The sequence below is a fragment of the Pristis pectinata genome, chromosome 17, assembly GCF_009764475.1.
Source record: "Pristis pectinata isolate sPriPec2 chromosome 17, sPriPec2.1.pri, whole genome shotgun sequence".
Taxonomy (NCBI): Eukaryota; Metazoa; Chordata; class Chondrichthyes; order Rhinopristiformes; family Pristidae; genus Pristis; species Pristis pectinata.
In genome coordinates this window covers 16,631,888-16,647,496 of record NC_067421.1, presented here as the reverse complement: position 1 = coordinate 16,647,496, position 15,609 = coordinate 16,631,888, and the positions used below count along the sequence as shown (strand labels likewise).

Sequence of the window (15,609 nt, the reverse complement as noted above, 5' to 3'; positions counted from 1 at the left end):
AGTAGGATTTAGACATTAAAGGAGAACAAAACTAGATGAACTGGTAATAGTTGAGGAAGATAGAAGTGATCTATATTGTCATTGCCATAGATTTTGGGTGGGAGATTGGTATCCCATAATATTATAACTAGTTTCTTGGTAGTGATTGCCTTGCTGAACTTGGTGCATAAATCGGAGAATTTTTTCATCATGATCTGTATTTCATTAGCTGCCATCTCCATAGAGCAGATCTATTACGGTGATTTTGTGACATGCCCTTTCCTCTAACACTGTCTAATGCTGAACAAGCTGCTGTCTCCCCTAGATTCAGTTAGCGTACCAGATTCAGCATTTTGAGAAGCTCATTAAGAAGAAAAGGTACGGAGATAGTTTGATGCCAAGATGGAATATTGCTTCAAAGTGTTATCAAAGCTGAACTCTAATGATGTTCCTTTGTCATACTGCCTTCATTTCATTTTGCAACTGCTTGACTAGGAGACCGTTCTGTGGTGTTCAGCAGGATTATGTAGGTGCCATTGTTACCAACTGTGTCAAAGGTCTTTTGGTGGTTAATAAAAGGTACATAGAGAGGTCTCTGTTGTTCCCAGCCTTTTTCTTGCAACAAGTATGGTGCAAACAACATGTTCAAATGTGAAGCTGCCTGCTCTGAGTCCAAACTGGCTCTCAGGATAGATTGTTTGGCAAGGACATGGTCTTTTCAACAAGAACACTTGCATGCAATTTGGAATGCAGTTAATTTACAGTTTTTGAGATGTTTTAGTTTACAGTTTTCGTGTTTTGATTTAGTCATTTTTCAAATCTTTAACAATTTTTGAAAATAATTTACTAGTTTCAATACTTTCAATAATTATTGAATGTTTTGAATTTTTCTGAATGTAAGAAAAAGTCAGAAACATTCATAGCATTTGACAAGAGCTAAGACAAGGCATGCCACTTAGTCATCTGTCAGAGTTATGTTTAAGCACTTATGCGGGTTTATTGTTCTGCATTCCATTCCCCCACCCCCCGCCCCTCATCCCACTCAAACACCTGAATGATCATTTATGAATGGAAGCCTTGCCAGACCTCTTGCTGAAGATAGAGCCACCCTCGGGATACCGCCATTAGATAAGTACAGTGCGTAGGATAGGGGCAACTGTGGGTGGGTGGGTTTCTCCTGTCTGCAAGTCCTAGGCCATATATTAGGCAACATAAATTTTGAAATATCGGAATATCACCATGAGTATTTTTTAAATACTTATGTTGCATTGGTTGTTAAATCTTTGTAACTTAAATGTAGGGAAGCTATCCAGAAAATTTTGAAAAGACCGTCATTACGTTTAGCTGTATTTCTGTTATCTGCAAAAGTAATTTGATGATCAAAGAAAGAATTATGTTACATCCATTGTCATGGGATGGTTGGGTTAACTTGATAGATATTTGTAGCATATTCTGATGGAATGACAATAAAACTTGGCATGGAATGCAACAAGAGAATAAAGGTGGCGGCATCTATTTCAGTAACTCTGCTGTGATTTCACCATCACCAGATTCAATGAACTTTGTTCAGTAGTTTCTTTCGAAGAATGAGAAATACTAATTATTGCTGAGGAAGGTAGAACTATATTTTGGGTAAAGTATAAACTTGGAATTATATAGACTTCACAAATGACTAGTTCTTTGAACTTTAGATTCAAAGAGTTTAGTTGTCCCATTCTGATTTTGAGGCAACGTTTTTAAGGGATAAATTGAGGGCCCTTTATTATCTCTAGCAGTGAAGTAGAATAAGGCCAAGCACAGTGTGAAAATCATTTTTATCCATTTGTCTGAATGTGATTCCTTCACTGATCATTGCTTTGACGAGCATCAGATGATAATCAGCAATAATACCATTACCGTCACCCGATTAGTATCTTGACTTAACAGTGGTATGTGTCAATTAGATGGAGACAAGTTCTGATGAAGAATCCTACCCAATACATTAATCTATTTTGCTTTTTCATTGCATTACAATATGTCTTAATTAAAAAGACAAAAATGTGATTTCAAACTGCTGTGCATTTTCAGCATTCACAATTTTGTATTTTTTATAGCCTTGTATTGGAGAATGCGACCCTGCCAGATCTAATCAACCATTAATCTGGAGAGACTAGTCTCAGTGCGTACAACTTCTGTGATCATATGTAACTGCAAACATATTCATAACTGGTTGAAATCAGTGAATTATATAATCACATGACTGTTAACAAGTGTGTAAATGTGACTCCTCTGATGGCAGTTTAAACTTTTATAAATAAAGCAGTATATTCCACAATGATGTTATAAAGGTTTGCTTATTATTGCCAGTAGCCTTTTTGAAAAAGAGATTTTGATGTCAAAGTCACGCTGAGACTAATAACACTCCTGATTATTTTAGTACAAAAGCAACTTCAAGGGGTTGGGGGAATAGATGAAAGGGTAAACTGAATTATTCAGAAATTATGGTTGTCAGCTATTAACTTAAAAATGTTACTTACTTTCTGCTTCATCATTAAAAAATGTATTGAATGGCATGAAATTGTTGAGTCTGAACAGTGAAACTTGCCACAGACTGTTAAGTCCTGTCTATCTCTCTGTATAACAACATGCTAATTGTTAATTACTGCCAGTCAACTTCACTTGCATTGAATCTATTACAATTGAGTTCTCTCATCCCTTGAAGTTTAATTATTAGAGACTTTCAAAACTTTTTAAAATCCTCAGTTTCTTTTATACTTCTCCTTTTTGTTGCTTTTTACTTTGATTTTAAACTAACCCTTCTCTTAATTTCTCTTTCTGTACCAATATTGACATTGAATTTACCCCCCTCCTCCTCCTCTGCCCATCTAATTTATGCTTCTTTATTGATGAAAATTCTATTGATTTTATAATCATTCAGCCTGATTGGTTAGGAAGATCATAGTTGCTTGTCCTATTTACTCAGGTCTAAGATGCACTTGTTGCAACAATCTCAGCTCATACTTTCAATAACTTGCTATACAAAATTGTAGAAACCTAAATGACAAATCTAACTAAAAACAGACACCATTGAATGTACTTCCTTACGATATTATGGTCCTAAATATGTCAAACACCTAATAGGCATCAAAAGTAATATAATTGTTCTTTGCATTAGCCATTTTAAATATACAAAAAACAACAAAAAAATTCCATTATGAAAAATCATCAGAGCACTAATGCTAACCCAAGTTCTGCTAAATTACTTCTATCTATTGACTATTTCTTGACATTATTTGGTACAATATATCTTCCACTATCTCAGGTATGTGATCCAATAGAAAAGATAATTTTGTTTTGGTCAGCTGGATGTCTGACATTTGGGTAACCATCACGATTTGATATTATCAACCCTTCATGACCAACTAGGCCAGCAGTGCAACTCTCAATATGGTATGTGGGCATATGGCCAGCATCATTCTGACCATGGCAGGGATACAAATTGCACACCATTGGATACTGGTGATTACCATGCATCTGTGACATAAAGGACATCTCAATTTACTAGCTAATGAGCTCTTGTATATTGGAAAATGTACATTTCTGTTGCACAATCAAACAACAACCATAATTTACACTTACTCTTAACAAAGATTTGCAGGCACTACCAAGGATTCTTCACAACAGCATTCACAATATTAAATATGGAGTCACATAAGGAAATATTAGAATGTATGAACAAAAACTCAGTAGTTTCTTTCCATTTTTATTCCGTTCTATTTTCTGCAAGTGCAACAGATCAATATCAATGAAGGAAGGGAAAAATGTTTCTGTTATTATGTTGCCTTAATATCAAGACTTTATATGTATGTTTTCATACTGAGCAACCATATTTAGGCTTTCATATTGCTTAATTACTGATAATGAAAGCTATAGTACCAGTTAACTATCAGACTAGTCAAGGAGAAGGTCAGTGCCATGAAATTTAGAGCTACCAATGCCCATTCGACTCCCAGGAGTTAACTAGATTTTCTTGTGCCTGCAAATGATTCAAACTATTTCCCAGATGTGTCTATCTATAATTTCTGTTAATTTGATTTCTACATGCAGTTTCAATATTGAGCATTAATAAAATCTATCTTTAACCCTGGATAGTACAATAATATTTCAATAGAAATCTATTTGTTGATGTCAAAACTGTCAAAACCATTACTTTCATGATTCTTATAACTTGCAGTTATTCTATGTGAATAAATTAGTAAATACAAAATTTGAAACTAAGAGCCAACATGATGATTCTCTTCCTTTGCCTCTAATTATATGAATTTTTCTTGTGTTTTATTCTTCAGGAGAGAAAGTGAAATGAGGATCCCCAATGGTTGGCTGTGTCATCTGGCTCCTGAAATTATTCAACAACTCTCTCCATCTACAGATGAAGACAAACTCCCATTCTCCAAGCAATCAGATGTATTTGCATTTGGGTTGGTTCTGTGCAAGTTCATTCATGATCGTTGTGGTGTCTAGTTTGAAAAATTAATAAATTGAACAAAGCATTGCATAGGAACATGAGAGTAGGTATTGAACGTTAACCAAGTATAAATCTAGCCTGTAGGTCAGGTTCTCAGTGGAAAAACTGCAGGATTCTTACTTCCATTGATTATAATTTTCAACAGTGGACGGGAAGAAGAAAAGCAGAAAATGCTTAAAGCACTCAGAAAGTCAAGCCGCATCTCACGGAAGGAAACAGAGTTAACATTTCAGGTTGAAGACCCTTTGTCCAATGAATCCATACTAAATTCCTTCTACCCATTGATTGTTTCTTCTCATCGCGGCTTCAACTGAAATATTTACTTTCTTCCTCTTCCCACAGATGCTGCCTGATCTGCTGAGTATTAACAGTATTTTTTGTTTTTATTTTAGATTTTCAACATCTGTAGATTTTTTGATTTTCAAGGAAGACTCCTATTTCATCCTTCCAGGGTACTTGCTCAATGTTGTTTTTTTTTAATTTAAAAACCTTTGTGAATCATAATAGGCATTTTATTCCACAGAAGATAAATGTAAATAAAAACATTTGCATGTTTATTTCCCATCACTGACTGCACTAGTATTACAGCAACAAATGCAAGTGTTTTCAGCAACCCATAGAATTTTCCTTACATTATATACTTAATGTTGGTATAAAAGCAAGTGAAGAGCAAACCAAACCTAGGGCTGTATTACAGAACACAACTACTTTAATGACAGAATATCAGTTGATATTTTGGTGAGTTTGCAATAAATATATTAAAGTGAAATGCATTTTATCTTCAGCAATAGTTGTGGATTTCGTGAAAATATCTGTTCCTTCCTGCACCACCCTACACCCCACCACCCTAAACCAAATACTGCAATTTGGAAAGAATATACAGCAAAAGAAAGGAATTAGATGTGGTGCAGCATCTACCAGCACTGTAGCATACTGCATGTGGCTCTGGATATGACTACTGTGGATGTGTGTGTAAATTCAGGTGTTAGCTCCTAGAATATAAATGCATAAATAAATGTTTTGCTGCTGATCAATTTCTTACAAAAGCATATGCTTCATAAATACTGGCTGAAAGGTGAAAATAGTGTTAGTACTCTTTAAAACAAAATCTGCTACCTTTAACAATCTGCACAAGAGGATATATTGGTAGACCTGTCAACATGATTAATTGTACCAGATATTTATGGATTGCCAGTTCCATAATATGACTGCGTTGATTCATGCCTTTACAATAATTTTCTTTTATTAACGTCGTTATAGTTTGAATTTCAATTTAAATTTGGTTTTATCAACCTGAACTATATTGGCAAAATTAGAATGCGTTTGGCTACATTTTAAGAATCAATGAAATAGTCACCAGAACTAGCACAGTAAAACTTATCAGCACAGTATGCAGATTATTCAGATGCAATTGGAATAAAAATGATTGAATTGTGGTTCATTCTTATTTCTCATTTAAATTCTGACAAAGGAAAACAACAAAATATATTTTATTAAAATATTTTGTAGGTCTTGCATTACATAGGGAAGTTTTATATGCGGCAACTGACGTAGTACACTAAAGCTTTGATTTAGTCTATTTGTATTGCGACAACCTACTGCATAGTTTCAAGCAAAAATTTGACCACTTCAAATTCTGCATTGTGAATAAGTGAAGTACAATAAAGCCATTCTTATGAAATGTCTTTGTGCACAGTTTACATTTTAAGCCTGTGCAATTGCATATATTTTCTAAAAGAACAATATGTTGAACATATTTTATGACAGAACCATATGGTATGAGTTGCACGCACGTGAGTGGCCTTTCAAGAATCAGCCCACAGATGCGATAATATGGCAAGCCGGGCGAGGAATGAAGCCTAATCTAAGTCAAATTGGCGTAGGAAAGGAGATTGCGGTATGTAGAGGCCAAACAACTATTGTTATCTAAACTTATTCAATAATGTTAATCAATTTTACAACATGCTGATGGTTTACTCATATTTAGGTAGGGTTTCTTTATATCCTGACACCAATAAGTTATTATACTAAGATGTGGGGTTTCTTCAAGTGTGAAATTTTCAGTTGCATTCAGGCTATATTGGAAAAGCACTAAGTGGAGCTAAAACATATTGGACTCTTTTTTTTTGGCTTCTCATGTGGGATATGTCTTCTGCTGGCAAGGTCAGCATTTAATGATGGTAGATAGAGTGAATGTTTAGAATGATTGATAGAGTGATGGCCAACCTGCTTTGTTCCAGATGGAGTTCAAGCTTCTTAAATGTTGGACCTGCAGTCATCCAGGAAATTGGCAGATATCCCACACAATGCTGGTTGAATGGCTTTGTGAGACACAGAAAGAGCCATGCCTCACACTTCATTCTTGTCACCACAGAATCTCTATATCCAGTTCGGTTATGGTGACCTTGGATATAGATTGTGGGTTACTCTTCCTCTATAGGTGCAGTCTGACCTGCTGAGTGTTTCCAGCATTATCTGTTTTTAATTAATATGAAGTCCCAATCCTGTGTTGAACAACCCCAGGATGGCATTCGTTTTTGGGGTTGTTTTTGGTGCAGAATTTGAGGTCACCAATGAGCTAATCCCACTTGCGGCAGTCCTTCAGAGAAAGTTCAAACTTGCCATCGCTCCAGAGCCAGTTCAAGGATTGCCATTTGGCTGGGCTTCTGAGAAGTAATTCTGGCAGAATAAGCCCCATTCACACACTGAAAAAAGCTTGACAATTCTACATTCCCAGGCTTAGCCTGAACTGTCAGGACTGTGAACCAGTGTGTCTGTTTCTGATATTCTAAAACATTCAAAAGCTATTCCAATTATTTAAAAAAATAGAACTCACAATGGCTGTGTAACATTGCAGCTTTAAACAACATCAACATCAGAGTTTGAGGGGAAAAAAACACTCTTATTTGCCAGAAGTAAGTCAGTATTTTTGGAGTCCAGAGCTGGTTTGATCCCTCATTTTAAGTCCTTCCGTAACTAGTTTCACACAAGTGTTGCCTGTGATGTGCCCACAGTGTTTTTTAAACATAATGGCACTTGTTCTGCTTTATCATTTTGCAAGAAATGGTCACTGTATCTCACTCTTTTTTTCCTGCCAGAATATGGCATTGATCTAAAAGTTACAAACACATTTACTTAAAACAAGTAACTTCTCATGACTTCTCAGCTGTCTTGCTAAATCTAATCTTGAGATCAGTACTGATGATCTTACTCACCTAATTCTTTGGTACAGTTTACCTTCACCATGTAACATTTATAAGCAATAAAGAGCCATATTGGAGAAGAGATATGGCAGCACCAAGCTTACTAAGTTTTATGACAATTATTTAATTGATTCCAATTATTAATTTTCTAACATTTTAACTAATTGATGACATAATTTTGTTTTCAATATGTTACTCAAAATCCAGTTGATTTGTGGTATTAATCTCCAATAATATTACTCTTGTACTGACGATAAAACACTTTTACATCATACACATCTGGAATATAAATCTTTTGGGGTTCTCACTTCTGGCCAGTTCAACCGTGTTACTTTTTTGGAAATTAATATATGTTAAATTTTGATTTGGTGAGCATTTGAAAACCCAGTGATTGTGATATCTTTTTAGCCAAGGTGCATCTGTTTCCAATTGATTTCAGGATATCTTGCTTTTCTGCTGGGCCTACGAGCAGGAGGAGCGCCCTAGTTTCTCAAAGATCATGGAGTTGCTTGAGAAACTGCCCAAGCGAAACCGTCGGCTCTCTCACCCTGGACATTTCTGGAAGTCAGCTGAGTACGTTTCCCTTAGCTCCAATGTGTGAACGTCCAGATGCACATTGTCGGACTTTGGATCCAGCCTTGCATTTCATGCATTACGTTCGGTTGACCATTTGCTTTAGTGTTTCAAGCAGCTGATGGACAAATCAGATCAAACATTCAAGAATGCACAAAATTGAGAATCACAAACTGAAACTCACAATGAGTGTTGTAAACCTCAGTCTTAACCGAATAAAATGCGCAGCTGTAGCAGGCACAATTTTACATATGTTTTGGTAGCCCCTGCTCCAAGTGTCAAGAGGAGGAATGAACAGCATGGAAATGTTGCTTGATTTGGTTACTCAGATTTGTTAAACTTTGAGTTTTGTGCACAGGCAGGTACATGACGCACACTTGGGGGAAAAGGCCACTGAGTTCAAAGATCCTTGTGAATGAAATGAATGACATGTTTGCCAAAAATTTAGACTTGCATGATCCTGTGAATCCATGAGGAAAGTTCCAACTGTTCAAGTGGTCCCTCAAACTGGATGGAACATAATTAGGAAAAGTGGCCATTTCCTGTGGGAACCTGACAAGACTATATTACTGGCACATCATGCGGTTTTGACATAGAAAAGAAGTGAGAACCACTATGGTTATTGACCATATCTGCACCATGGTAACTGTGGATTAGACAGTATCTTTGAGATGTGTGATATAAAGTATAATCTTGTCAGGTTTTAGTGGTACATGCATTCCTAGTCCTTGAGAAAGGCTACAAACAACACATAGTGTTCCTTAATTGGTCAGTAATGGTATGTATACTTAATCCTGCCATACATGGGTTTAGTACTGAAGCAGGAGATGCAAATTGCTACTGAGAGTCTGGATCATGAACCCAGAAATGAGGTAAACTGGTTGGGCTTTATGGACTTTTCTCATTCTTACCCTCTTAAGTGAGTTTATGTTCTTATCAGCAGCTGTTGTGTCCGTTCTGACCCTATTGCCTGTAATAGGATTCCGTTTTGTTGCCAATCTATGGAAGGGAAGCTAAAAATCAGTAATCTCTTCTTCCTCATTCTTCAATTACCTCATTGACGCCCGGTTCAATGCACCATCTCCTGCTGCTTCCTTCATATCTGTTGCACTCCCCCCTGCCTTCCCCAGTCCTGCATGTTCTCACTGATTGTGCAAACTGCTGTCATGAAATAAGCAATTTTTTAATGTCAGATTTTTTTAAGCACATAAAAAATAAAATACACAACCTTTTCAGAAAACTTAGTTGCCACACCCATAAATCTCTGACATTGATGCTTGGTTCTATAGTTTTGTGTGATAATTTATTCACATCCTTGTATTGTGCAGCACTAGTGTTTCTTTGTTTTTGAGATAGATCTACTTGTTTAACTTCTTTCAATGCATCTTGGCATTTGGATGTATTTTTTAAGGGATCGTCTTTTTTTTTCTTTTCACAATTGAAATTTAACTCTGAAAGTAATTGATGCCAGTAGTGTGAAGCTTGGTGGAGCTCACTATAGTTCCATCAACAGATGGTATTCTGCTAGTGTTATTATCTAGCACTGTAGTTCTATTAATTATTTTCCATTAAAAAGTTGAACATGAATGCATATAACCTTAGAAAATTCTGTTGATAGAGAAATTGCATTTATTTAGCACTTTGCCATGACACCAGGTCACCCCCAATGTGCTATATAATCAATGCATTACCTATAAAATAGAATTACAATTGTCTTGTAGGTAAATGTGGCACATGGCAAGTTCCAAAGAAAACTTCAGTGCTAGTTGGGATACTGAACTCCTGTCTGAACATTGCCATGTGAACTTTAAAGTCCAGATGAATTGCTGTTGCAGACAGCTGGCGATGAAGCAAAGGGGGTAGTTAGATTTGGAGGAACAAAGGGTTAGAGGGTTTGAGGAGGCTGTGGAGAAGGGGAGGCACTGGTCTGTGGAGGGTGTTGCAGATGGGGCTGAACTTTTAATATCAAAGATTTAGGTTAGCCAACACAGGGCTGCTGATTAGGATACAGGCAACAACACTTTGGATAAGTTCAATTTTATTGAGGATAAAAGAGGGAGGTCTGACAAGGAGAGCATTGAAGTCATCAAGTAGCTGGTAAATAAAGCATCGAAAAAGATGTTAGTAATAAATGAGCCGAGGAAGGTGATTTGTGATGGAGAAGATGCACAATCAGAAGGTAAGTTCAGGATCAAATGGACGAACTGGTGGTATAATTGTTAGAAAAGATGTGATCAGTAGCAAAGAAACAGCAGTTTGAGCAGGGATCTGAAGACAGCAGTCATGCTCACCCCATCCATGTTTCCGATCTTCTTCACTATCCTGTGCAGCCGGTAGTCTATGGATACTCCACATAACTTGTATGTTACTCATCCATCTTGAAAAACAAACTAACGTGCTGTATCCATAGAAACATAGAGGTTTAATTACCCAGTTGATATTGTCTCTCACGCCCAATTTAGTGTTTCTTGGTTAACTGCCATTGATTCATCCCATCTTGGTTTACCTGTACCCTGTGGGGTACAAATGCCACTTACTTGCAAAATGAATATTATAAAATAATTACAGAAATCAACAGAATCTCAATACTTGACTTTATTGCTGGTATTCTATGCATGCACTTTATTATTTAGGGAGATTGTGTTCCCAATGCACTGAAAGGTGGATGTAGTATATTTCTGAATGTTTTTTTGTATCTCGTCCTTTTTGGTTAAGTCTGCTAGTGGAAGGCTACATTCAAAAAATATCAACATGCTACAGAATGTGCTGTATCTCTGTGTACCTACAAGAGATGCAGTTCAGTGTAATTATAACCAGTGATCATTAGAGCTCTGTAAGTGTATTAATCTGTATTAAAAGCCACTCATTAAATTTTATCCATTCCTTGGGTGTTATTTAACGTTACAGACAAAGTTTTATTTCACAGTGAAATAAAACTTTGACTCTAATGTTAAATAGCAGGTTGTTAAGAACAGCAAACACAGGCTGCTCCTTTGAAAGGCCAACAATGTTTTTCAAACACTTAATTAGTAATGATTCTGATTTTCCCTGTCAGTATCCTTTTAGGGTCAAGAAGGTGACATGGATTACTATATGACTGTTTTCTATAAATCCTGTTTTTTGCAGTGAAAAATGTGTATAGCATTAAAGTTGTTCTGTGAGCTATAAGATCCTTGCAAATTAAATAGGTTGGCGTTTAGTTTTCCCCTTTGATTATTTTTCTGAGTAGGATGCTTCACTGCGCTGCAGGGAAATATGCTCAGGGAAGAACTTGTAACATGGGAAAATCAGAAAACATGTTATAAAGACCAAGCTATTTGTTGATCTTTTAACATAAAAATAATATTAAAATAAAGTAGAAAGCATCTGCTGAGTTGCAATCTGCCACTACTGACCAAACTTCAAAGAATGCAGTGCAGGTATTTGATTCCTTTCTCCCATGCATATTGTTACTGTACATAATGAAGTGTTTATCCTGCTTTGCAACCACTAGGCGGCATGGCTCTGTACACAACATTGATCCAATTTCTTCAGCTTAAATCTATCAGTAAGGTCTCTGTACTCTCATGTTTGCATTTGGAGTTATCAGTGAATTTCACTTTACTTCAATTAGATTGATTCTATTTCTGTCGATGCATGATGTCCTGATTGGTGCATTCATTTATCTGATGGAGAAATTCCTAGTCAGGTTTCAGAGATGTTCACCTTTCAAACGCTGCTTTCTGGGAAAATATTTTTAGTGACCATGGAAAGTAAATAATGACCAGCCTCAATATTCTTGCATTAATTATCATTTACATCTTAAGCAGCTAACATGCCATCAACCCAATATGCATGTTCATTAGTCGATCTGTAAAAGGAACAGTGTTTGGAAGACATAGAGACATAATTATAAAATGAGCCTTTGCCCGTGCTTGAAATCATTGTAATGAAGCAAAGAGTAGACTCTACTTTCTTTTTAATGAAGAAGAACAGTCCACAATATGCAAAGGAAAGGTAGCAATTATAGAGTGCATTTAAATCCTTTCCAGGATTTCAATGCACATCCAGTGAAATGAAATTGCTGTTAAAATATTGGACACTTGGCAGGCAACTTGCACTGTGGGTTCCCACAAACAGCAATGTGGTAATGACTAAGTAATCTTTATTTTAGTAATGCTGAGTGAGAGATAAATATTGTCCAGGTCATTAGGTATAACTCCACTGGCCTTCCTAATCTGTGGAATTTTCTAACTCCAACTAAGACAGCAGATGGAAACTCATTTTAATTTTCATCTGAAAGATGCCACCCTTAATAATGAAGTGTTTTTTCTCAGTACTACACTCTATCTGTCCCGCTGGACTTTGGTGCTTAGGTCCCTCGAGTGGGACTTGAACATGGAATATTTGCCTCAAATGTCAGTGCTACCAACTCAGCGTCAGCTGGCACAGAAGATATGTGTTGATCTATCACTGACAGAAATATTAAAACAGAAAGTGGGGATGATACATATCAGATCCATCAGCACCTATAAAAATAGAAGATATGCTCGCTATTGGTCAGAACTGGAGAGTGAGGAATAAGTGAGGGTGACTGAACAGCAAGTAAAAGAAAACCATTAAAGCCATAATTATTGTGACCACAGTTGAAGACAGTTACAAGCAAATATCCAACCTCTTAAATGAGGGTTAGGGTTAGGCATAATTTTAAGGTGATTGGAGGAAGGTATAGGGGGCTGTCAGAGGTAAATTTTTTTACACAGAGAGTGATGGGTGCATGGAATGCACTGCCAGCAGAGGTGGTGGAGGCAGATACATTAGGGACTTTTAAGAGACTCTTAAATAGAAACATGAATGATAGAAAAATGGAGGGCTATGTGGGAGGGAGGGGTTAGATAGATCTTAGAGCAGGATAAAATGTCAGCACAACATTGTGGGCTGAAGGGCCTGTACTGTGCTGTAATGTTCTATGTTCTATATTCTCTTGGTTTATCCTATCAATCTTTGTTTCAATCAGTAATACAAAGGACCAGACTTATCTCCCATCTTATGTTTCAAATGAAACCCGACACCCGAACTTTTAACCTATCCCTTTCCTTACAATATACAAATATGTGTGTACTTCCAACATTTTCTGTTTACATTTCAAATTTGCAGAAATTGTAGTTTTCTTTATTATCTCCACTCATAGAGTGAACACTGTTTTAATAAGGAAAAAGCATGGCAGGAAGACCAGAAGAAGCTGTGTTGCTTAAAGGAGGGTTCAGTGATAATTTGTCAAATAGCAGCACAGGGAACACATGCACATGAAGAAATACTGTAATTCAATGTGTTTATGAAAAGCACAGGAAATGAAATTGGACAGAGAGTAAAACTAAAAGTTGTATCCAATCTCATCAGTTTCTTGACAGCTGCATTAAGCTAAATTTTTTTCCATAAAGTACAAAGTCCCTCTCCACAGATGCACCCAAAGTCATTATAACCCTGAGCATCCACAGTCACACTAGAAAATAAATAATATTGGACCCAAACCATATTGCCATTTCTGCTTTCAAACATAAATTAATTAATTGTTATACACGACAAAAGTTCTGAGAATTTGTTCAAATTATCCAGTAAACTGAGGTGTTTGACTTGGTCATTAACTGTATTTAATTCTACTGTAGAGAGAGGGCGAGAGAGGGCTTAGTTTCTGTATTATCATTGACATCAGAGAGCTGCTGGTATGCATATCAAAAGGCATAGAGATATTCTGGGACTCTTCTGCATCACATACCCTGATATTAGGTCCCCATGAATGTTGTAAAGAACTTCAGAACAGTAATGATTAAGATGGACTATGAATATCCCCTATCTCCTGTACCAATTGTTCTGTTGTTTAAGTCTCAGACTTGCCATTGAATCTGATTTTTAGCATCATTCTTTTGATGTATTTTTATTCAAGGTTGTCAAGAGCTGGACTGTATTATACCACATGACTAATTGAAGAGCAATAACTCCAGTGAGCAGCTGCATAGAAAGCAGAACTCATGCTGTTCTGTAGCCTATGAATCACACTCCTGTAGCTATGTACATGTCCCTGGCTTCTACATCTTGAATTTATCAAGAGTGTAGGTAGGGTGTCTGCTTCTACGAAGTAATGAGCAAAAATCCTGTCCAGATGTATAAAACACCTGGAGGTCTGGCAGGCCATCTCACTCCATTGGCATCATGGCAGTTTTAATACACAGAATAGTTGGCAGTGCCTTCTGCAGAACTTATAACATTATAGAGTCACAGAGAGATACAGCACAGAAACAGGCCCTTGGGCCCACTAAGCCTGTGCCAACCATCAACCACTCACACAAATCCTATGTCACTCCCATTTTTTATTCTCGCCACAACTGTGCCCAGATTCTACCGCTCACCTACACACTAGGGGCAACGTAGAGTAACCACTCAACCTACCAACCCACTAGAACATACAAACTCCACACAGACAGCACCCAAGGTCAGGACTGAACACGGATCCCTGGTACTGTGAGGCAGCAGCTCTACTAGCTGTGCCATTGTGATGCCCATTATCCCACCCTGCCACTTACAGGAATGAAAGGAGGAATATGATTCCCAACTAATGAGAGTTTAAAGGCCGAAATTTCATTATGTGTTATTTATCAGCTTGTGGGGGTGGTGGGACAAGTAATTCTTGACTATGTTATTTTGGCAACAATAGTAATGTAAATATCAAGTAGGCAATGCAGCTTTATTCATGTGCCAGCTTTTTGACTAAGTTACCAATTGCAGGAATCTTGCCAGTGGGTTATTTTTAATATAACTTTGTTGTTCTCCTTGGACTCGATTAGATGCTTTCATTTAATAAATATCAGTCTAAAATTACTGTTCATTCTTAAAGTAGTAGTAATGTTTAACATTGGGATTAGGTTTCCACTTCTGGGTGAATGGTAGAAGGTGACTTGTTTTGTTAAATGAACTGAAATTGACCAGTTAAATATATATTGTAATTCTTGGCTATCATTTATTCAGTAAAGACACCTGATCAGGTAATAGATGAACAACAAGTTTCAGTGAAGGTCACCATTTGGTGAGATTTCTGCTATTTTGGGGATGTGGTGGCATTGTAGTTATGTTACTAGGCTAATAATCAAAAGACGTGGCTAATGATCCAGAGGTATGAGTACATATAACAATTTAGAACCGAGGAAATTTAAATTTAATTGATTAGGTAAGTTTGGAATAAAAAGGTCAGCATATCGGTAATGGTAATTGTGAAACTAACCAACTGCATGCAGGGTTTCAACCCGAAACATCGACAAATCCCTTCCTTCCCCAGATGCTGCCTGACCCACTGAGTTCCTCCTGCAAGCTGCTTGT

The 15,609-nt window shown here is 36.8% G+C and overlaps 1 protein-coding gene across 1 annotated transcript in view; it reads left to right on the top strand.

Moving 5' to 3' along the window:
- Positions 1–9,504, top strand: part of ksr2 (kinase suppressor of ras 2) — a 298,317-nt gene extending 288,813 nt beyond the window's left edge. The window contains 3 exon segments of the mRNA XM_052032133.1: positions 4,305–4,436; positions 6,251–6,380; positions 8,126–9,504. Coding sequence (XP_051888093.1) covers positions 4,305–4,436; positions 6,251–6,380; positions 8,126–8,287 — 424 coding nt within the window. The 3' untranslated portion in view covers positions 8,288–9,504.
- Positions 9,505–15,609: the final 6,105 nt, after the last annotated feature.